The 23733-nt window shown below is 42.0% G+C and overlaps 1 protein-coding gene across 7 annotated transcripts in view; it reads left to right on the top strand.

The window, feature by feature from the left end:
- Positions 1-924: 924 nt before the first annotated feature.
- The window catches only part of Melk (maternal embryonic leucine zipper kinase), an 80226-nt gene continuing 57417 nt past the window's right edge, over positions 925-23733 (top strand). For 2 of the 7 annotated variants that reach the window (XM_029570748.1, XM_008847700.3), the window contains exons 1-8: positions 931-1056; positions 3891-3986; positions 5908-5993; positions 7981-8097; positions 10732-10875; positions 12463-12531; positions 14756-14848; positions 18739-18837. In XM_029570748.1, coding sequence (XP_029426608.1) covers positions 3929-3986; positions 5908-5993; positions 7981-8097; positions 10732-10875; positions 12463-12531; positions 14756-14848; positions 18739-18837 — 666 coding nt within the window. In that variant the 5' untranslated portion in view covers positions 931-1056; positions 3891-3928. Of the gene's footprint in view, positions 1057-3890; positions 3987-5907; positions 5994-7980; positions 8098-10731; positions 10876-12462; positions 12532-14755; positions 14849-18738; positions 18838-23733 lie in introns of all 7 variants that reach the window. The other 5 variants (XM_029570743.1, XM_029570744.1, XM_029570746.1 and 2 more) reach the window with 5 other exon arrangements.

The raw sequence follows: 23733 nt of genomic DNA, 5'->3' as shown, positions 1-23733 counted from the left end.
ATAGCAACAGATTTTAGTAAGAATCAGGAAAGTGAGGGTCTGGGGACTGTAGTTCAGTTAGAGCTCTTGCCTAGCATGTCCCCAGTTAGAGCTCTTGCCTAGCATGCCCAAGGCCCTGTGTTCAATCCCTATAACCATAAGAGAAAAAAATCAGAGGAAAGGTATGGCTATCTGGCTCAGTAGGTAAAGGTGCATGCCACCAAGCTTGATGACCTGGGTTCAATTCCTGGGACCCAAATGATGGAAGAAGATAAATTATCGTCTTCCACATGTGGTGGCATGTGTGTGCTCATACACATACAAAAACATACATAATATAATAAAACAATAAGAAAGAAAGAAAACCTAAGAAAGCTGAGTATTTGAAAACTTCACTGGTCAATCTATGCCCCCTTGAAAATTTTCCCTTTGCCCCTCCGGGTTACACAAGCTGCCCTTAGCAGAGGTGAGGTCTTTCCCCTGGCAGGTTGCCCAGGCTCTGGTGGATGGCCTGACACTCATGCACGTGCAGGTAGCATTAATTGGACTCGGTGGGGCATTAAAAAAAAAAAAAGAAGTGGACCTAAAAGTGGGAAGACGTATTAGGTGGTGGGAGGATTGGGAGGGGAGATTTGGGTTGGATATCAACATACACTGTATACGTGCATGAAATTGTCAAATAAGTGAAAAGTATTCTGGAAAAAAAAAGAGGTGAAAATTGTCAAATAAGTGAAAAGTATTATGGAAAAAAAAATAGGTTGCCAGTGAGCATCCCAAGGTAGCACCACCCTGAGCATCTCACTTCTGTCAGAAGCTTCAGCCCACCTGGCCCAGCCAGGCTGTGGCCCAGTAGAAGCGTTTGCCCAGTCCTGGCCCCGCCCCTCACCCCGCCCCTCGCATCCCAGGAACGCAGCGATTGCCCCATGCGCCCCGCCCCTTCCGGCCCGCGAGGTTTGAGTCCCTTGGCGGGCGGAAGCCACCAGAACTTGAGGATTGGGAAGACTCGGCTTCCCTGCGCTCTGTGTGCCGGTTCTCCGGCCTGCCCCGTCTCGCGCCATCGGTCCCCGCGCCCCTCAGGTCAGTTCTCCCGCCCGCCCTCGCTCCGGGTCCGGGCTGTGTTGGAGCGCGGCCGCCGGAACCCGGCTTTCTCCCGGGAGTCCCGGGAGACGGAGCTCCCCAGCCACACCTACCAGCCGCGTTCCTGGAGTGATCCCAGCTGTTCCGACCCCTGGTTTTCTCCGTGTGGACGGTGGATGGTGGTTGTTGCTTTTTTTTTTTTTTCTTTTCCGTTTTGAGACAATCTCATGGCGCCCAGGATGGCCCACGCTCACCCTGCACCCATGCATGCCATGCTCGTGGAGGCCAATGAGGGAGTTGGATTCCCAGAAACTGGCGTTTGGATGGTTGTTAGCCGCCATGTGGGTGCTAAGAACTGAACCCGGGTCTTCTGGAAGCGCAGCAGCCGGTGCTGTTAGCCATTTCTCCAACCTCAAAGCACTAGTTTACATAATAGTAGCAAAAGTGTTGTTCCTTGGATTTAATAGATATAATCTAGCCCCACACTGGTATTACTTAAAGATATGGTATAATTTGAGAGAATAAGGTAGACAGGAAAATGGAAAGGAAAAGGAAGTGCATTATCTTCAGTATTAACCTTGGTGCAAGTCAATCTCTTTCCGTGACCTAGAGGTTTAAAACTTGTTTGGGGGAAATCTGTCAGGAAGTTAACTATGAATCAGGCCTGGTTGTACAGGTTTTTAATCCTGTCAGGAGGTTTAGGCAGGAATCCTGAAAGTTAAAGCCTGCCTGGGCTATAGAATAAATCAAGGCTGTGCTGGGATTGCAGGCCTGCGCCACCGTTCTCAATGCTTAGCTTACTTTTAGAGCAGCTTTCCAGTCACATTTGTAGCCCATTGTCTCCCTGTTCCATTCTCCTGCTTCCTTCCTTCCTTCCTTCCTTCCTTCCTTCCTTCTTTTTTTTCCTCTCTCTTTTCAACAGGATCCTAGAAGTTACTGGGCCAGGTCTGTACTTTTACTGCTGTTATTTCTTATTTTGGAATCTCTTAGTTCCGTGATAACAGGTTTTTGGGAATGGGGTTCCATTTCATTCCTGCATTTGCCCCACTGGCATATGACCATAAAAAGAGACCTGAAGTAGGGGCTGGAGAGATGACTCAGTGGTTAAGAACACTGGCTGCTCTTGCAGAGGACCCGGGTTCAGTTCCCAGCACCCACAGATAGCATCTAACAACCATCTGTAACCCCAGTTCCAGGGGATCTGATACCCCTTCTGACATCGGCACCAGGCATGCACATGGTATACATACATACATGCAGACAAAACACTCATACACATAAAATAAAAATGAATAAAATTATAAAAAAGATTTCTGAATTAGTATGGCTTTTGAGCATATTTTTAATCCTGTGCCTTCAGCTGCCCAGTGAGAATAATTGTGTCTTCTACAACATCTCCTTGCTTTATCCTTAAACATCCAGTAGAAACAGAAATGTTTTATTTTATCATCAGTTCTTCCTTAATACCAGGACTTGACTTTGCTTCTTCCAGTGTTTGTCTACCTATATTCATGCAGGTTCAGCTATATTAAAAGTTCACCCTGGGGTTGGGGTGATGACTCAGTGGGTAAAAGTGCTTGCTGAACAAGCCTGATGACCGGAGTTTGATTCCCGGAACCTACAGGAAGAGCAGAATGCAGTGGCCTGCATCTGTAATCCTGGCACTCCTACAGTGAGATGGGAGGCAGAGACAGGAGTACTGGCTGGTTATACTGGAGTGTACTGGATATGCAGAAACGGGAGATCCTGCCTCAACAAAGCAGAAGATAAAACCCAACTCTCCCCAAAGTTGTGCTCTGATTTCCATGTGTGCACTGTGGACTAGGAGAGTGCAAACATAAACAATTTTCAATTGGAAAAAAGACCAAAAACCTTGTTGGGTGTGGTGGCACATGCCCTTAACCCAGCCCTCAGGAGGCAGAGGCAGGTGGATCTCTGCTAATTCCAGGGCAGCCAGGGCTATATAGTACCACCCTGTGTCAAAAAAAATGTTCACCTTGCTTTGTAAATTGATTCCTTTTACCTCTTCCTAGCTTGTTAGGCTTGGCAGCAAGTACCTTTACTCACCAAGCCATCTCATCAGCCCAGGAAATGATCTTTTAAATAATGAGCTAATCATTAAATAATTAATACCGAAGGCTGGGCGTGGGTGGTGGCACGTCTTTAATCCCAGTGCTCAGGAGGCAGCAGTAGGTAGGAGGATAACAGCAAGTTTGGGGCCAGCCTGGACTACAGAGTGAGCTCCAAGCCAGCTAGGGCTATGTAATGAGACCTGGTCTTAGCATGTGGGAGGACCACTCAAGTAAAAAGAGATGTTTTCTTTTAAATAACATTTATTTTGTGTATGTGTGTGTACGTGCACATGTTTCATAGTATGTGTATGGAGGTCCAGACAACTTGGGGGAGTTGGTTCTCTCCTTCTATTGTGGGCCCTGGGGTTGGAGCTTAGTTTTTAGGCTTGACAGAAAGTGCCCTTAGTGACTGAGCTAGTTTGTCTTTCATGTTTAAGTGATTTTCTTTGAGACAGTCTTATGTAGCCCGGGCTAGCCTTGAATTTGCTGTGTAGCCTAGGATGACCTTGAGATCCTGATCATCCTGCTTTCACTTTCCAAGAACTGGGATTATAGGCATGGACCATGACCTTGATATGCTTAGGTCTTCATCTGGATATTATTTATATGGATGGTGTGAGGTAGGAATCCAGTTTTTTTATATGGCTAATCAGTTTTTCTATTATCGTTTATGTGCTTAAGACTTATTTGTATTTACAAATGGAGGAGACAATCTGGTAGTATTTCTTGTATTGATCATGTACTATTTCTTCTGTCTTATAGGATCTTTTTGTCATTTTGAATTAACTTCCAGGTGTACTATGAAAGATTATGAAGAACTTCTCAAATACTATGAATTATATGAAACTATTGGGACAGGTAATAGTTTAATTTTTTTCTTAGAGGCAGAGTACAGATCAAATATTTGAACGTATAGTATATCTGAGTATTCATGAGCTTTTTAGTATAACTTACATAGTTTTAAATTTTTCTATTTTATAATATAAATTTATTTAATTATTGTTGGTGTTGTGTGTGTGTGTGTGTATGTGTGTGTACATGCACATGATGTATGTAGAGGATACATGCATATAGAGGTGAGAGACAACTTTGTGGAGTAGGTTCTCTCCTTCCACCTTTATGTGGGTTCCAGGGATGGAACTCAGGTTGTGAGGCTTGTGCGCCAAGCGCCTTTACCTGCCGAACCATCTTGCTGAAGCCTCGCTGTACTTTCATATGGAAAACAGAATAAGGATAGAGTATTAGAAAGGCTTTGTAGGTCGTTGCAAGGGGCTTTTACTTTTAGTATAAATCAAAGTGTTTTGAGCCAAGGAGAGATCTGACCTTTGTTTTCACAGGTCCCTCTGGCTGCCCAAGGTGAAGACCTCGGGTGGGAGAGGGCAAGGGCAGAGGTAGAAAGAGGCAGTAATTCAGGAGAGTGGTGTGGGAGGTGATGGTGGGAGATGAGAATGACGGCAGGGAAGGTGGGTTGAGTTATAACACAGAACATAATCACATACGTGAAGTGCACAGGTCTCAGTTGAGTTTTACATGAATATACAGGCATGTATTACCTGTTCAGAGAAGACACAGGCCATTTTTACTCAGTACTTGCTTTCCCCTGAGGAAGGCGTTGGTATATTTCCCCCAAAGTAAGCCAGTGGGGATTTGCTGATGAATTGGACATGGAGTGCTGGAGAAAGGACGGCTAAGGATAGTTCCAGGGTTTTGTGTCCAGACACCTGGGAAACTGTTGCTGCTGCTTCATTAAAGATTAAAAAAAATTGTGTATGTCTGTGTGTCTCTGTGTATACCACATATGTGTGAATGCCTGAGGAAGCCAGAAGAGGCTTGAATCCCTTGGAGCCGGAGCTATGGGTGGTTGTGAGTACCTGTTTGTGGTACTGGGATCCAAACTTGGATCCTCTGGACAGGCTCTTAAACACTGAGCCCTGTCTCTAGCCCCAGCAGTTGCTTTTTACTGCAGTGGGAAAGACCTTCTAAGAAACTACCAGGAACTTCTTTTTGGAAATGTTAATTTTATTCAGCTTTTGACCCAGTTTTATTAGCTGGGTGTGGTGGCTCACACCTTTAATCCCAGCACTTGGGAGGCAGAGGCAGGCCTGGTCTACATAGTAAGTTCCAGGACAGCTGCAGCTACAGGGAGACCTTGTCCAAAAAAAAAAAAAAAAAAAAAAACAAAAAAAAAACCCACCAAAAAACCCCTCTAAAAACATAATTGCCTACCATCATAGTTTTAAAACTGATGGAAGTTTTATGTGATTTATCTCAGCAACTTTATATTATGTTAATGACAAAGCAAATTTAACTGTAGTGTTAACCACAGAATATATATTATATATTTATTAAGAATTAATTGTGTGTGTGTGTGTGTGTGTGTACATGCAGCATGCAGCTGCCAGCAAAGGCCAGAAGAAGGTACTGGATCTGTGAGCTGTCCAGCATGGGTTCTGGGAACTGAACTCCAGTCCCTCTGCAAGAGTAGCAAGTGCTCTTAACGTCTTGAGCCATCTCTCTAGTCCTCATAGAGCATATTTCTAAAAACTGAAAAAAAATTCTATTTATTATAAAATTTAAATATGTGCTATTGATGGTAGGAAGAAAAATCTTCATCTAGAAACACTGAATGAAAAGACGCTGCAGTCATGGCTACTATGTTGGAGGTAACGAGTCATGAACTTCTAGGAAAATGTGGCTTATAAGCCTTTAAAAAGTCTGTAAGAAGTCTGTATTTGTGCTTGAGTCCTTATCTCTTTATCGTGCATTTTTATGTATTCAGGTGGCTTTGCAAAGGTCAAACTTGCCTGTCATATCCTCACTGGAGAAATGGTAGCTATAAAAATCATGGATAAAAGTGCACTAGGGGTGAGTTTGAAATTAATTTTCCTTTGTTTTAAAAAATGTTTTATTTATTATTTTTATTTTATGCGTATGAGTGTATTGCCTGTATTGCATGTAGGTAAGTGCACCCGTGTCATGCAGTGCTCATGGAGGACAGAAGAGGCCGTCAGATCCCCTGGAACTGGAGTTACGGACAGTTGTTAGCTCCCATATGGGTGCTAGGATTCAAACCTGGGTCTTCTGCAAGAACAACCAATGTTCTTAACTGCTGAGCCATCTCTCCAGCCCCCTTTTTTTGTTTTTTTAAAGACATGGTCTTCCTGTAGCCTTGGCTGGCCTGGAAGTCACTATGGAGACCAGGCTGGCCTTAATCTTACAGAGATCTGTCTGCCTCTGCCTCTGTCTCTCAAGTGCTGGGATTAAAGGTGTGCACCATGAAATTTTTTACATTTTAAAATTAGTATATATTGTACTAATGGGTTCCATTGTGGGTTCCACTGTGATAATTTCATATATGGGTGTTTTATACGTTGATCATTTTTTACACCCTCTATGACATTAAAAAACTATTTAAAATTTTATTTTTGTTTTGTGAGTGTTTTGCCTGCATGTATATAAACGTACCAGGTCATGCAGTTCCCTCAGAGGCCAGAAGATGGTGTTGGGTCCCCTGGAACTGGAGTTATGGATGGTTGTCATCTGCCATATGAATGCTGGGAACCAAATCCAGGTCCTCTGGAAGAGCAGCCAGTGCTCTTAATGGCTGAGCCATCTCTCTAGCCTCATATTTATTTTTAAAATATAAATGAAATCAGTTTTTTATTATTTTTTTTATGTGTGTTTGCCTGTGTGTATGTGAGTGTACCATGTATGTGCATTGCCCACAGAGGTCAGAAGGGGGTGTCCAAATTGCTTGGAACTGGAGTTACAGATGATTGTTAGCTGTCATGTGGGTGCTGGGAATTGAACACGGGTCCTCTGGAAGCATAGCATGTGTTTTTAACCACTGAGCTGTCTCTCTAGCCCCCTCCCCCCTATTTATTTTGGGTAAGATAGGGTCTTACTATATAGCCTAGAGTGGTCTTGAACTTGTCATCCTTCTGCCTCCACCTCTTGAGTGCCGGGATTACAGGCATGTGCCATGATGTACAGCTGTTCTTCAGATTGTAATGCTGAGCAATTACACATATTTGAACTCTAGCATCCATTTTTCAGTGTTTTTTTCATAGTCTTGTGGGTGTTTCTAGGTATTAACATCTCCTGTCTTTACCTTTTTATGATACTCTTACTGTTCATGTATTTTATAGTGTACGTGGGGAGATCAATAAACCTTATGTCCTAGTATTTTATTCAGAGTGGCTTTAGAAGCTGTCCAACAAGCCTGGGTCTGGTAGTGCATCCCATCACCTTGAGAGGGTGAGCCAGGAGGATTGCAAGTTCAAGGCTTGCTAGGGCTATAGAACACGTTTAAGGCGATCCAGGACAGCTTAGTGAGATACTGTGTCAAAATCAAAACATACAAAAGGACCAAGGATGTAGCTCAGTAGTGGAGTGCTTGCCTAGTATTGGGATCTCCCCAATTATTCCCCCCCACCCCAAAAAAAGATAATTTAATGAAATCCTTTTTCCAGCCAGCCTCTTTCTTTTCTGAGAACAGATTCGGGATTGAGCTACTTGTTACCTCTTCTCACAGGCTGTTCAATTTGTAGTTTTGGCTACAATGAACTTAAAATTATTATTTTTATATTATCTTTTGGAGCCTTCCATACCTTTCTAGTGTTTGAAGTGACCCTGTCAATTTTTTTTAGTTCTTTTTACTACCCTTTATATGGTTTGTTTCTAGACATTTCTTTGTTCTTGTGGCCTGTTGATTAACTTAGTACAATATGTTTTAATATTAGTGTAATATGTTTTAGAGCTGTTGACAGCTTCTGCTACTTAGTTGTTGATATTGATGCTTGGAACACTTGCCAATAAATGTATTGCTTATTGAACTGATGTTTTGTCACAGAATGACTTGCCCCGAGTCAAAACTGAGATTGATGCTTTGAAGAATCTGAGACATCAACATATATGTCAACTCTATCATGTGCTGGAGACAGAAAACAAAATATTCATGGTTCTTGAGGTTGGTAGTGTGTTCCAGAGAACTAAAAGTGTTTGCTTGCTTTATCAGAAGTTGAGAGAAAATTATGTTTCATCTGAAAAATTAAAGTATTTGTTCTAGTTTCATTTCTGTTCCTGTGATAAAATAGCCTAACAAAAAGCAGCTAGGGGAAGGTAGGGTTTCTTTTAGTTCACAGTTCCAGGTTACCATTCATCATAGCAGGGAAGTCAAGAGCAGAAACATCTAAGCGCAAAGGGAAATAAGCACACGCTTCCTTGCTTGACTCGTGTTCAACTTGATATCTCCATTCTTTTCCAGTTCAGGAACCCCCTCCCTAGGGAATGGTGCTGCCCTTAGTGGACTGGATCTTCCCACATCAATTAACCTAGTAAAGACAGTCCCTCACTGAGGTGCTTTCCAGGTGATTCTAGGCTGTGTCAAGTTGACAAAGCTAACCATCACAGGGTTTATTGATTCTCTTCTTCCACCATTATGTAGGTTCCAGGGATTAAACTTGGGTTATAAGGCCTGGGTGGCAAGCTCCTTTATCTACTGAGTCATCCTGCTGGCCCTTTTCATATTTGTTCTTAGCATATATTAATTATACATTATGGGTTTCATTGTGACATTTCCATGCATATATATAATATATTTTGATCATGTTCATCCCCTTTCCCCTTTCCTGACCCTCTTCCTCTCCCTTTCATATTCTCACTGATTACTCTTCCCAGCTAGTCTCCCCTCTACTTTTCATGTCTTTTTTTTGAATGAACCATCAAGTTTCTTTAGAGTTGCTTACAAGAGCATGGGTTATTTATAAGAGCACAGATACCTTGCCACTGAAGACAATGTTTCTCCCTCCCTTATCAACCATTAACTGAATAAATCCTCAAGGGGGGGTGGGGTTTGTGAGACCCCTTAATTTTCTTTTGCTTCCTATAGATATTTGTGTGTTGGGGGGTATGCATGTGTGTTTGTGCCTGTGGGGGTGCTGCTTGTGAACACAGAGTGGAAGTCAGAGGTCAGTACTGAGTGTCCACCTCTGCTCTCTGCCTTGTTTTTTGAGATGGGATCTCTCACTGGAGCCCACTGTTTCAGCTAGGCTGGCCAGCCAGGGTGCTTAGGGATCCACCTGTCTCCACTTCCCCTATGTTGGGGTTATAGATGTGTGTTACCACTCCAGGTTTTTATTTGGGTGCTGGAGATCTGAACTCAGGTCCTCATGCTTCACTTTACCCACTGAGCTAGTTCTCTGGCCCCTAATATACTCATTTTTTTAATATAGGCACATCTATAGGGCCAATTCTTTTTTTTTTTAAATTTTTTTAATTGAATTTTTGTGTATTTCATATATAAAATCATCTTTATACCCCCTTCCCCTTTGACACACTCCCATACCCACCCCCCCCCTTTGGGGGGGGAGTTCATATATTCTGTCATTTGTATTAAGGCCTGTTATGTAAAGTTAGTGTCCCAAGAAGTCCCTAAGTGTAAGTTTATCCACTGGGGTTTAGTCAGCCTATCTAGAATCTTCTCCCTTCAAGAAGATCAGCTCTTCCTCATCCAGCAGTAATCAGCTGCCAATAATTCTTTGACTACGGTTGGGGCTTGCTGTTCATTTCCACAGTTCTGTGCTGGGTTTTTGTCTGCTTAAGTTTGCATGGGTTTTGTGCATGCTGACACCATTGCTGTGGGTTCATATGAACAGGGTCCCAGGAGCCTGTAGGACTATTTCTATATGGTCATGCACCTCCCCTTGGCTCTTATAATCTTTCTGCCCCCTCTTCTGCAATGGTCCTTGAGCCCTGGGTGATCGACAGAGGCTATGTGCATTTATTATTTAAAATATATATTTATGTATTTATTTGTATTTTATATGCATATTTTGCACCACTCATGTTCAATGCCTGTGGAGGCCAGAAGAGGGCATTAGATTCCCTGGAACTGGCATTATGGATGGTTGTTTGCTGTCATGTGGGTGCTGAGAACTGAACCCAGGTCCTCTGCAAGAGTGCTCTTAACCACTGAACCATCTCTCCAGCCCTGCATTGATCATTTTAACTGATGTCGCTAAACTGAAATGAAATTTTAAGTGGAAACACAGCTTATAGCAGAGGATCTACTCTAGAGAAGAGGTAAAAAACCTAAGCTGTGTGCTCTGGCCCCTGTTCTCTCCACCTACTTAATTAAGTACCTCTGTGTAACTGGCCTCGTTTTGGTGTAGATTGAGAAATCACTGGTCTTTGGACATTGGCCAGTAATAATTATTGGAGAAGCAATAATTACTGCTGCTTTTCATTTTTAATTTTAGATGACATTGCTAAATGGGAGTCCATTAACTTGAGAATGAGTTTTTGTACTTTGTTATGAAAATAAAATCCTGAGTGAGCTGTTTGAGCTCACAGTGGTAGTTGGTTCTACTTCTGTTTATTGGTAATAAAACTGTTCAAGGAAAGAATTATTGTTCTCCATTCTGGAGTAATTACTGAGTTGTTGGATCCTGAGAGTGTATTCTGAATATGCTCACTCAGTTCCCTTGCCTTTAAAGTTGAATTAATACTGTCTCTGAGTTCAGTATCATTTTTTATTTTACATTCCTTGGAAGTGATGTCTGTAACCTATAACAATATCTGTGTGACTCTCTTGCGGTTGAAGTACTGCCCCGGAGGAGAGCTGTTTGACTATATAATCTCCCAGGATCGCCTGTCGGAAGAGGAGACCCGAGTCGTCTTCCGTCAGATACTGTCTGCAGTTGCGTATGTACACAGCCAGGGCTATTCTCACAGGGACCTCAAACCAGTAAGTGACCCTATGACACTGAGATGCTCACCTGAGAGTTCAGCATTATCTGCCTCCTCTTTTCAGACATCCGTGTGTTCTGTTTAGAAATCTATTAGCTTCCCCCTTTTTTGCTCTTATCAGAATCTGTCACATTTCTTTTTCTTCCTTTTGACTCTTGGTAGCCTTTTTAGATAGATTAACATTCTGTTTACCTGTCAATTGCACATGACATTATAAGTGTCCATGCAATCAAGATTTTTTTTTTTTTTATTTTTGGTCTTTTTGAGACAGGGTCTCCCTGTAGCCCCAGCTGTCCTGGAATTCACTATGTAGACCAGGCTGGCCTTGAACTCACAGAGATCCATCTGTCTCTGCCTCCCGAGTGCTGGGATTAAAGGCGTGCGCCACCATGCCCGGCTTAATCAAGATTTTTATTTCTAGGAAAGAAGAGTCATTGAGTATTTTCCACTCAGTGCTATATTGCCCAGCTGACATGGAGCTTGCTCTACAACCTAGACTGACCTCCAACTTGAGACCTTTCTGTTTTAGCCTCCTCAGATGGGAGATTTTATTGCTGTAATTTGAAACCATTATTCTTAAGGGAGGAGTTCAGTGTAATTGACAGATTTCACTTTTTTTTTAAGACAAGGTCTTACTGAACTTACTATGTAGACCCAACTGGCCTTGAAGTCACAGAGATCCACCTACCATTGCCCCCTGAGTGCTGGGATTAAAGGTGTATACCACCATGCTCCACTCAATCTGCTTTTAAAGAACTGAAGAAAAAAAATGTGAACATTCCTAAGATTTTAGGCTCTGACTAATTTTTCACGGTTTTATACCCCACTCTTGAATCTGAACTCTGTTTAGGCTTAAACTTGCTTTTGGCACAGGTTGTAGTCACTTGTAGTTGGCCCTCAGAGGAGGAATGGTTTACCCCAGTGTCCTTTGTGGGTAGGGATTACTATAGTTATCGACTATTCCAGTTTCCTTCCTCCTCCTCCACTTTATTTTTGAGACAGTCTCTCACTGAACCTTGAGTTTGCTATTTTGGTTAGACTTGCCTGGCCAGCAAGCCCTGGAAAGTCCCAAGGATGTCCTGATTTTGCTTCCCTGGTGCTGAGATTAGAGGCGTGTGTTGTGCCTGGATTTTTACTTGGGTGCTGGGGATCTGAACTCAGTTCTTCATTTTCCCTCTGAGTCATCTCCCCAGACCGCTTCCCTCCCTGCCTCCCTCCCTTTCTTTTTATGGTTCTAGGAAATGAACCTAGGGCCTCACCCACACTGGGCAGGTACTCTACTTCTGTCTCCAATCCCCAGTCTTTCCTCTTTATTTTTTGAGACAGGGTCTCCCTGTAGCCCGAGCTGGCCTGGAACTCACTATGTAGACCAGGCTGGCCTTGAACTCACAGAAATCTGCCTGCCTCTGCCTCCCAAGTGCTGGGATCTAAGGTGTGTGCCACCATGGCCAGTGATTTCTTTTTTTTTAAGCTCTTACCAGCTCAGCTTCAAATAGAAACAACTCTAAATCAATTTTAGAAATAGTTAAATGTATGATGTGATAATGGGAATTCAAAATACAATTAAATACCTTTGTTTTCCTAGGAAAATTTATTGTTTGATGAATATCATAAATTAAAGCTGATTGACTTTGGTCTCTGTGCAATACCCATGGTAAGTGCAGAAATAAAAATGCATTTTTGTCTGTGTAATGTACTTACTATTAGTGTGTCACCTTGCCCTCACTTAGTCTTTATTGATCTTGGTTGCTTCTATTGTGAAGAATGTTAAATTTCACCCTTGGCATTAGTAATCTTAGAAGTTCTCTAGATAATTTAGATCTGGGGCCAGGATTGTGAGCCACTGCTGTATGTAGGTCTAGGGTTTTTTCTGCTGAAGCAGGCCCGCCTCCCCCAGGAAGCTGAGGGAATTTGCTGTGACTTCATGTTTGAAGTCATTAGAATATGAATACTAAATCATGTGTTTGCAGTTTGACTCTGTTGCCACTAGATGATGTCTTTGTTTATTTACACAGGAGTTGAGACTTTGGTGTGTATCTATTATTTATTATGCAAATCGTTATATAGTCACATAGTTACATTCTGTGAGATGATTCCCTTTACTTATGAAAGAAGGGAGATGGCTACCTGAGCTTCTAAATTTATGCTGCCTTGGATTTCCTTAGTTTGCATTCTGTGTAGGTCAGCACTGGTGTTCTCCAGCATAACTTCTCTTTGAGGTCACTTTGAACTTCCCAGCTCTGCTTTCTGTGTGGCAGATCTCCTGTGTGGCTGCCTGTTGGAGGCTTCCTCCTGAGTTCTCTCATGATAGTACTCCTTGGCTCAAATGAACTGTCTACACTCATTAGGAGTGTTGAAATTGCAGACTTGTCTCAGCCCTTTGTAGTCCCATGATTATTTCCTGCCCCCATTAGAATTACCAGGGTTCAGAGGAAAGCAGATTTTGCCCCTTCACTTGAATGTCTGGTTCTTTCTGATTCTTCTTCCTCTAATGTCTCTTCTGAGATTAGCAGTAGAGGCCTGTGTCTGGGAAGCAAGTGATTCAGGAGACAGGTTTAAAATTGTTTTTCTAGACATATAAAAGCAAATATAGATTATACTTCAACAGATAAGCTAGTTAAGTTATGCTCTCTGCAGGCAGCAGAATGTTTATGAAAGATTCTATTAGCTTTTTTTTTCTTTATGGCTGCCTCAGTTTTGACCCACATGGATACCATCTAAGAAAATGGGTGGTCTGATAAAGATGGCCTCAGCCTCTGAGGAGTCACTTCTGGGCATGTTTCATTCATACATGAAATCTCACAGTTTTGTAAGTGCTTTGCCCCCAATGGGGCTGACTCACTTCAGGAATGCAGCAGTAGTTTCATTTTCTTTATGCTTAGTTTCTGTGGGAGAGTGGAGGAGGATAAACAGATTCCTCATTTAGCAGATTGAGGAGCTAAGATGCTGATTTGTCTTACAGCTGAGTCTAGAAGGTAGGTTATTATGGCATTGTCCTACATCCCATGTTGCTTTCTTTCCATGAACAAAAAAAAGAAGTCTTTTGTGTGTTTGTAAAGATTTGCTATTAGAAGGGCTGGAAAGAAGGCTCACCAGTTAAGAGCATTTGTTTGTAAAGATTTGCTATTAGAAGGGCTGGAAAGAAGGCTCACAAGTTAAGAGCATTTGCTGCTCTTCCTGAGGACCTAGGTTCGCTTTCTAGCACATTGGGTGCCTCACAGCCATCTGTAACTCTAGTGCCAGGGGATCCAGTGCCCTCTTCTGGCCTCCTTGAGCTCCTGTATGCACACGGTGTACATAAACTCATGTAGGCACAACACGCATAAACATAAGAATAGGATTAAAAAGATGCCTTACATAAAAAAATGATTGGATACTAGAGATTAGGACTGACTGGTAAAGGAATAAACCTTTCCTTGAATACATAGGGTGGGACTCATGGGTACTTGGATGTATGTTGGGCTGATTATTATGCAAATGAATATCTACGGAACTATGAACATGACTGAGCTAAGGAGAAAAAGGTCTTGTTACAGTGGTATTGGAAATGCAGAGGCGCAGAATCCACATGAGCACATGAAGAGAATGGGGCTGACTGCAGAAGTCTGAGTAGTTGAGATAATTCTTCTTCTAACTTCTCTTTGAGTTCAAAGGAAAGTTTTTATCAGACTTTAATGATATTTGTGTTTTGAAATAGAGTCTCATGTAGTTCAGGCTGGTCTCAAACTTGCTTTCTTTATAGCCAAGACCTTGAACATCTGACCGTCTTGCTCCTACTGCCCCAGTGCTGGGATTACAAGTGTGTACCGTCATGCCTAGTTCAAGGTTTAATGTTCTTAAGAGTTACGATAAGTGTTTCACTTTTACCTTATTGGCAGGGTAACAAGGATTATCAACTACAGACGTGCTGCGGGAGTCTTGCTTATGCAGCGCCTGAATTAATACAAGGCAGATTGTATCTTGGATCAGAGGTAATTGTTCACTGATTAGTTCAATACATAATCATGAATATTTTGGTGACCACAGTGAATTCTGCTTATTGGGGATATAAATTAAGAAATAATCCTGGTAATTAGAGTTTAGGCTATTTGGAAGAGAGGCTTATCATCTCATAGATGACATCAATAATGTGGAATAAACATAGTAACATATACTGCCCCCCTTTGGTGGGGGGACAGGGTCTCCCTGTAGCCCCAACTGGCCTAGAACTAAGTAGACCAAGGTGGCCTCAATCTCATAGAGATCTGCCTGCTTCTGCCTCCCGAATGCTGGAATGAAAGGCCTGTGCCACCACGCCCAGCATTAGACACTTTCGAAGCAGGAAGATATTTCTGTCATCCTCCTTGTGTTTGCTTTGTATATGCTGTGCTGTAGTTTGAACTGGTTAGTTCAGTGAGGTAGGGTCCAAGGCCAAGGTTGCAGGCCCAGTTGTCAAAGATGTTTATTAGCACAGAGAAAACCTGTCCTTTGTGTGTAGCTGACCCTCGAGGCCAGCAATCACGTGCAGATGTTGGTGCTTGGAAGGCCTGGGCTTTGTCTCCTTCGTACTCACTCCTTCAGGTTAGTCAGCTCCTCTTACTCTCTGGAGTCTTGGTGTTGCTGATGTTAGTGTCATAAAGAAACAAAACAAAAACTTCAGTTGTTGGGGCTGGAGAGATGGCTCAGTGGTTAAGAACACTGTTCTTGCAGAAGGCCCGGGTTCGAATCCCAGCACCCACATGGCAGCTAACAACTGCCCATAACTCCAGTTCCAGGGAATCTGACTGCCTCTTCTGTCCTCCGTGGGCATTGCATGACATGGGTTTACTTACCTACATGCAGGCAATATACTCATACACATAAAATAAAAATAAAAAATAAAATATTAAAAAGCCCAAAAAACTTCAGTTGTCAAAAGCTCAGAAAGTACTGGGTTGAACAGCTTTCTTATTTCAGAACACCTCCAAGTCTTTAATATACTCTGTATAGTGTGATCTTTGGAAGAGAAATATCAGAGATAGCAGCTGGGCTCAATTTTATTTGCCTATAGAATCTATTTTTCATGTGTAACATCTTTGAGAGCAAGTGCTATGTGGAGACTTTGGGAAATACCAGCTCACTTAGTTTATCTAGTAAACTGTGAGCGCAGCAGGCTGAGTCGTAACTGGAGTACCGTCTGCAGCTTTGTATATGTATATTTTCTGAAAGCTAGGAAGAACCTGTATTAGTTTGCTTTCTGTTGCTTTCCTATGTGATCTTAAAAAAAAAAAAAATCTATCATCTATGAATTTGTGTGTGTTCATGTCTCTGTGAGTGTATGTGCACTTGTGCACTGGCATGCATGCCTGTGCATAGGGCTAGAAGAGGGTGTCAGGTGTCCTCTTCTGTTGCTCTCCATCCATTCCTTCCAGGCAGGGTCTCTCCCAGAACCTGGTGCTCACATTTTTTGACTAGGCTGGAAGCCAGCAGCACCCAGCAATCCTCCTGTCTCTGTTCCCCTTGGAGCTAGGGCTATAGACGTGCACAGGGTGCCCAGCTTGTTATGTGAGTTCTGGAATTCTAACTCTGGTTCTTGTGATTGTACAGCAAGTGCTCTTTTTTTTTCAATTGAATTTTTGTGTATTTCATACATAAAATCATCTTTATACCCCCTTTCCCCTTCCCCTTCCCCTTTGGCACCTTCTTATAGCCCTCCCCGCCCCCCACTGGAGTTCATACATTCTGTCATTTGTATTAAGGCCTATTATGTAAAGTTAGTGTCCCGAGATGTCCCTCAGTGCAGGTTTATCCACCAGGTTTAGTCCCCCTATCTAGAGTCTCTCCCTTCAAGAAGATCTGACACCATTGCTGTAGGTTTGTATGAGAAGGGTCTCAGGCACCTGTAGGACTATTTCCTTATGGTCACACACCTCCTCCCTGGCTCTTAAAATCTTTCTACCCTCTTCCAAAATGGTCCCTGAGCTCTGGGTAGGTGAACCTCAATATAGGAGTCCTATCCAAGGACCCACACTCTGCTGACTGTTAGTCTCTGCATTTTGGCCACTGGTGATCTTTTGTGTTCCTGGCCCTTTGTTACAGCAAATGCTCTTAACTACTTAGCCACCTCTCCAGGCCTCTTAAGGTGATCTTCAGTAGTATTCTCATCCAGGTGAATTTAACTTCCCATCTCTATAAGATAATGTTTTAAGAACAGTCTACCAGCTGGGCGTGGTGGTGCATGCCTTTAGTCCCAGTACTCAGGAGGCAGAGGCAGGTGGATCTCTGTAAGTTCGAGGCCAACCTGGTCTCCATTAGCAAATCCAGGCCAGCTGTGGCTATAGGGAGACCTTGTCTCAAAAAGAGGAAGAAAAAAAAACCAAAACAAAACAATGTACCAAGGAGATGTCTGAGTGCTTGAAAAATGCAGAATTCAGGCCTGTACCCTTAGAGATGTTGGTTTTGTTTTTTAAGCTAGGGCTTCATTTTAAAGTAAGCAGTGCAGGTGATTTGGTGTTTATGGTCTACTTCCTGCTTTAAGGACATATTTCATGGTAGTATCTCTAAATTTTTATTAAATTCTCATGGGAAATGGTTTCAGACAGCTCATTATTTTTGTCATATTTGGGAATTTTCAGCTTATAGGTTTACTTACATTTGCTTTGACTTTAGATTTTAGTTAATTAATGTTTTCTCATATCTCATTTGAATTAATAAAATGAGGTGCTTATTGATGAATTAACTGAAAACTCCTTTTCTACTTTCTTCTCTCACATAGGCCTTGCTAGTTTTTTTTTTTTTTTAATGGGGACATTAATTTTCATCTTTTGGTGGTTAATCTGACCATCTCTTTTGGCCTCTAATGGTATCTGGCAAGGCTCTGTTACTTCACCTTCTTGTATTCTCTTTTTGTTTGAACTTTACATTCTGGTCATGAGTTCCATGTCATTATGCCTCAACTAAATAGATTAAATATTTGACATCTCTCAGGAATAAATGCTTAATTTCTGATCTCCTGCAACTTGGAACACAAAGTAGGTGTTGATGTGAAAGGTGAATTGTTCACTCCAGGCATCACTGTAGAGCTGTAGTGATTTGATGCGATTCAGTAGATATTTAGATGTGTCCTGGTTCTCAAATCATTTTAACTGTTTCCTCCATTTTCTTTTCTTTTTAAAGAATGCATCCTTCTTATCTCCTAAATTCCTCAAGGCTCAAATGAGGCTGGGAACTATGGCTTCTGGGAAGCATTCTTGTCACTGGGCTCTCTCTAGGAGGGAGCTATGACTAATAGTGGTGGCCTCATTATTGACCAAGACCAAATACTGTTTGAGTAAATAGCTACTGCTCAGGACTCACGAGACTCATGGATATCTCACAGAAAGGTTAAACTTCTTTCAGGATTTTAAGATTTGTAGGGCTGTTTCTGCATATTTGAAAAGTCAATCATTGAATTTTATTATGATTTCTGTATTACGATTTCATTTGCACATTGGAAATTTTCAGACTTGCTTTGACCTCCCTGTGCCTGTTTGCATAATCATCATATGTAACCTAAACCCTCTCTGGCCCTGTAGAATTATCTTTGAGAATGAGCAATCTGGCCTCAATTCCTTATCATGGCTGATGGTGCCCAGGCAGCTGGAAATTATTTTCTCTTGCATATTAGCATGTAGCTAGAAGAATATATTGAACAGAAAGTCAGGAGGCCTTCCTTGATGGCCTGCCATTGAATGGGTGACTTTCGACAAACCTTTCCTGGCTTCATGTTCCTTGTCTGTAGATTGAGCAAGTTGAGTTGGCTGGTTTCTGAGTTCTATTCCAGCTTTGTGAAGATTCTTTGACTCCTTGATGTGTCCTGCTATTCTGAAATGGGTTTAATGATTTTCTTTTTTCTCCCTCTCAGGCTGATGTTTGGAGCATGGGCATACTCTTGTATGTGCTTATGTGTGGATTTCTACCATTTGATGATGATAATGTCATGGCTTTGTACAAGAAGATTATGGTGAGTATTACAGGCATGGAATTTCTGTGTGAAAGTTCTCTGTTCTGCTTATTGTATTTGTAGAAGTACAACAAAGGGGCAGAATGAATCTGGGCTGCTAGAATTTAAGATTGGAGGTATTTGGGTGTGATTAAGAGCGAAATGGTGGGAAGTGGCTGTTTCTTGATCTGGGTGACACTTTGTATTGAGTTTCACACATTCATTTATAATATGTGCACTTCTGTACATTATACTTACTCAATAAAGTCTGTATTTTAACTGCTCAAAAATGAAGTAAATAAACATTACATGGTAGAAGGATTTTCTGTGTGTGTGTGTGCATATGTGTATGCACATGTTCATGTATGTGCGGGTGCATGTGGAGGCAAGGGGTCTACCTCAGGTATTGTTCCCCAGGAGCTGTTCACATTAAACATTTTTTTTAAATTGCATTGTTCGTTTATTTATCTATCTCTCTGCATGCGTGCGTATGTGTGTGTGTGTGTGTGTGCATGTGCGTGCATGTGTGTATATATGCTATGGTGTTCATGTGGTGGTCAGGGGTCAATTTGTAGAAATCAGTTCTCTTTCCACCATGTGAATCCTGGGGATTGGACTCAGGTTGTTAGGTTTGGTTGTTAGGGAGGTGCCTTTATCTGCTGAGTCATCTTGAACCCTTTTTTTTTTTTGAGATAGGGTCTTTCACTAGGACCTGAGGGTTGCCAAATTAGACTAGGCTGGCTGATCAGTGAACCCCAGGAATCTACCTGTCTCAACTTTCTTAGGGCTAGGATTACAAACACACTCCACCAAGACCAACTTTTTATGTGGGTGCCAGGGATCAAACTGAACTATTTCATCTTAACTATCTCCCTGGCCTTAAGAAATTTCATTTTGTATTTTAAAGCAATACCTTAGTAAGTTGCAGTGCTAAACTATATTTTCCTGTTGAATTATAGTAGCTAAAATCCTCTTCCTTTTTTTTTTTGAAAAGGTGAAGATTTGGCCTTAAGATATAGTAAGATCATAGTTAATGGCACCTTAACTAAGCTTGCTGAATGTGATGGCACATATCTGTAATCCTAACACTTCAGAGGCAGTGACAGGAGAGTTGTTGCAAGTTTGAGGCCAGCCTGGTCCACATAGCAAATTTGGGCTTGCTTGGTCCACAAGACCAGCTAGGGCTATATAGTGAGACTATGTCTCCAAACTAGACCAAATAAACAAGTATACCATAAGCTTCATTAAAATCATGTATATATTAAAGACAAATGTTTATAGGGGTCTCGGGGAGGGAAATGCCTGCTAATGGTAATGGGTTTTCTTTTGAATGATGGAAACATTCTAGAATTTGTAATAGTGAAACTTGTACAACTTTGGTTTTTGTTGTCCTTTTTGTTTTTTTTTTTTCTTTTTCAGTGGTGCTGGAGATTCAACAAAGGTTTCATTCAGGCTCTACAGACGTTCTTCTACTAAGCTATACTCCAGCCCTAACAGCCTTGTGAATGCACTCATATTCACTGAATTTTACACTTCAAAAGGATAAATCTTTCATGTGGGGCTAGAGAGATGGCTCAGCAGTTAAGAGCGCTGACTGCTCATGCAGAGGACCTGCATTTGGTTCCCAGCACGCACATGGTAGCTTACAGCTGTCCATAATTCCAGTTCCAGGGGAATCCGACTCTCCTGTCGTCAGGCATTGAACAAAGCACGGGTGCACTTACATACATGCAGGCAATTGACTCATACACATAAAATTTAAAAAAAAAATGAGAAAAATAGTACAGTTTTACGGAGTTACTATTCAAAGCAAGATAACAGAAGTTATGTGAAGGGGGCATCTTACTGTGTCTCATAGGAACCGGTCAGGCCAGCAGAGCAGCATCTTTGAATGCTGCTTGTATCCATTCTGTTTTTACAAACATTCCCTGAATGTCTTCTTTGTGTAAGATATCAAAAGATATAGACAAAGATCTATGAAACTTGATGATTGCCTCTTGTGGGTCTGATTTCTTGTTGGAGTCAGCCATAAGGCTAGTGGAAAAAAAAGGGAATGGCTAAAGCATGCCATACAGTAATAGAGTATAAATGAACATAGAAGTTGAAGAATTTGGGCAGAAATCTTAGAATTAAGCAGGGGTTTATAAAAAGCGCTTCTGTTAGAATAGTCAGGATGAGCGCATGCATAGACTAATGGCAAGGAGTTTAAGTGCCTGGACCATTGGGTCTCTAGCTCCTTTGGGTAGGGAGAGTCCCCAGGTCAACTCTCATTTCTGGGAAGTGGTCCACAGAGTTGAAAGTGGCAGTCCCAGCTGACTTGTGGCTCACTGTGGAATGCCAAGTCTAAGGCATTGGATTCACGCTTCAATTTTTGTTTAAATTTTTTTTTTTTCCTCTGTCCCAGACTGGGAAAACCTTTAAAATAGATGAGATTTTTATCATGGAATGAGTAATTTCAACTCGTTGAAGGCTGAGCAGCTCTAAGCCAGGCTGCTGAGGAGAGTGATGGCAGGGGCTGTCACCATGGCCTCGGCAACGGGCAGGCTTTATCCTTGGGAAGGGAAGCTAGGTGGGCATGGAAGTGGAGGCCAGCTTCCTAGAGCCGGCTGCTGTGACCAGGGCAGCCTGTATTTCCTCCTGTCCCTTCTTAAGCTTCCTCTAAGCTTTGTAGCCTAGCAGTTGTGGCTTTGGCTCCTATTTGCTGAGTGCGGCAGCAGATCCTGTCTGTATAGAGCCTGCCCCACCTCATGTCAGCTGTGGATACAGAGTAGCGTAGTGTCAGGATCATCTGGAGCATCCTTGTCAGTCAACAGAATGGTGCCTTGGGTCTTCAGGCAGTTCAAGAGCACTTTTCCAGTGTGCGTGTGCGCATGTGTGTAACAAGTGGTAATGTTTCTTAATTGGCTGACAGTTCAAAGCTTAATTTTACACAAAAGTAGAACCATCATTTTTTGTGTGTGTCCATCCTCAAAGTCGAAATCAGGTAGGAAAGCATATACATTGTTGTAATGCATTTACATTACTGTGCTTATGTAACTCTTGCTCACTAGGCATTAAAGGACTGTCATGTTTCTGATTCTGGAGGGAGGCATCTGGAAGGGGTACTGAAGTTAGGAAGGCAGAAGCATTCCAAGATCTCACCCCAGAAGCCACTGAGCCCATTTCTCAACTATTTTTTAACCACGCATTATCAGTTTTTTTGCTCAGCACTAGGTTCATATTACAAATAAAATTACTATTTCTTCTCTTTTTCCAAATATTAAAAATTAGGGTTTTTTGGTTGGTTGTTATTTTTTGTTGTTGTTTGCTTGTTTTTCGGTCTTTTTGAGACAGGGTCTCCCTGTAGCCTGGAACTTACTATGTAGACCAGGCTGGCGTTGAACTCACAGAGATCCGCCTGCCTCTGCCTCCCAAGTGCTGGGATTACAGGTGTGTACCTCAATGCCTGGCAAAACTCAAAATTTTAGACGTGTCTTTTCAACTGCATCCCTCTCCAACTACCAAATTACCATAGCGTGGATAGCCTATGGTTTGAGAATCACTGCTCTAATGGATCAGGATTGAGGAAGCCAATGCTTAGCCAGTCTGTGCCTTTCAGGATTGGAATGAGCATTTCCTGGGAGCAATACTGAGAGGTCATGTATGTATGTGTATATATATATACAATTTTTTTTTGGTCTTTTTGAGACAGGGTCTCCCTGTAGCCCCAATTGTCCTGGAACTCACTATGTAGACCAGGCTGGCCTTGAACTCACAGGGATCCGCCTGCCTCTGCCTCCCGAGTGCTGGGACTAAAAGGGTGCGCCACCATGCCCGGCTATTTTTACTTTTTAATTGTTTTAAGACATTAAAATTTTTCATCATGTGTATATGCCAGTGCAGGTGCCCAAAGAGGCCAGAGTTGTCAGAGCCTCTCCAGTTGGAGTCACAGGCAGTTGTGAGCCACATAACGTGGGTGCTGGAACTCGAACTCAGGTCCTCTGGAAGAGCAGTACACACTCCTAACTGCTGAGTCACCTCTCTAGCCCCTATTTTTATTATTTTTAATTATGTGAATGTTCAGTTGTGCGTTTAATAACTACTCGGCTGGTCTTGTGAATTCTTTTTATTGTTCTTTTCTATAAAGTAGAGCTATGCTTCTTAGTTTTGAAGAAAAGTTTTAGTATTATAAGCTGCTATTATATTTTATTCTATGCTTTTGGGAGCTTGATGCCAAAGAAATAAACTGAGATTTCCAGAGATCTGCTAGTTAGTACGGCACAGAATCATACCCCTCCCAGAATTCTAGGTAAGTGTTCTCTCTCTGAGCTCTGTCCCTAGTCCCCAGTGCACACCTCCCAGAATTCCAGAAAAATAATGTGGGGATATATGATTAGAGAATTGCACTGTGGGAAGAGAATCTTGGAAACTGTCTTCTAACTTTGATAGTTGTTTCTTGTTTAATTCCTTGTTAAATCCTTGACTCTACAGATATGGTTTCCCATACTGTGGGAGTAGCAGTGGTTCATAATGCTGCCTGGCACTTCAGAATCGCTTGCGACAATCCTTAGAAACTCAGTAGTATTTTTTGAATTGAGGATCTCTACTTTTTGGCAAATGATTTCACTTCTGTGTCTTAGTTTCTTCTATAAAATGGGTGGAATTTATCATACTGTACTTACAACACAGGGTTGCTCTGAGGATTACATGAGTCAACCTATTAAAAGCATTTAGAGTAAGTGCTCACTAAATGTCAACTGTTATTAGTAGCACTATTTAAAATTTGGTTTACCAATATTTTGTCTAGGACTTAAAATTTCTGCAGAGATTAATAGTTTTTTTTTTTTTCATTTAGAATTATTGTTATCATCTTCAGGATGTGTGTGTGTATGTGTGTGTGTGTGTGTGTGTGTGTGTGTGTGTGTGTGTTTTTTGTGG

This window comes from Nannospalax galili, unplaced genomic scaffold (assembly GCF_000622305.1).
Source record: "Nannospalax galili isolate Female #2095 unplaced genomic scaffold, S.galili_v1.0 scaffold263, whole genome shotgun sequence".
NCBI lineage: Eukaryota > Metazoa > Chordata > Mammalia > Rodentia > Spalacidae > Nannospalax > Nannospalax galili.
The sequence above is the reverse complement of the archived record's forward strand: the minus strand, read 5'-3'. Positions and strand labels throughout refer to the sequence as shown.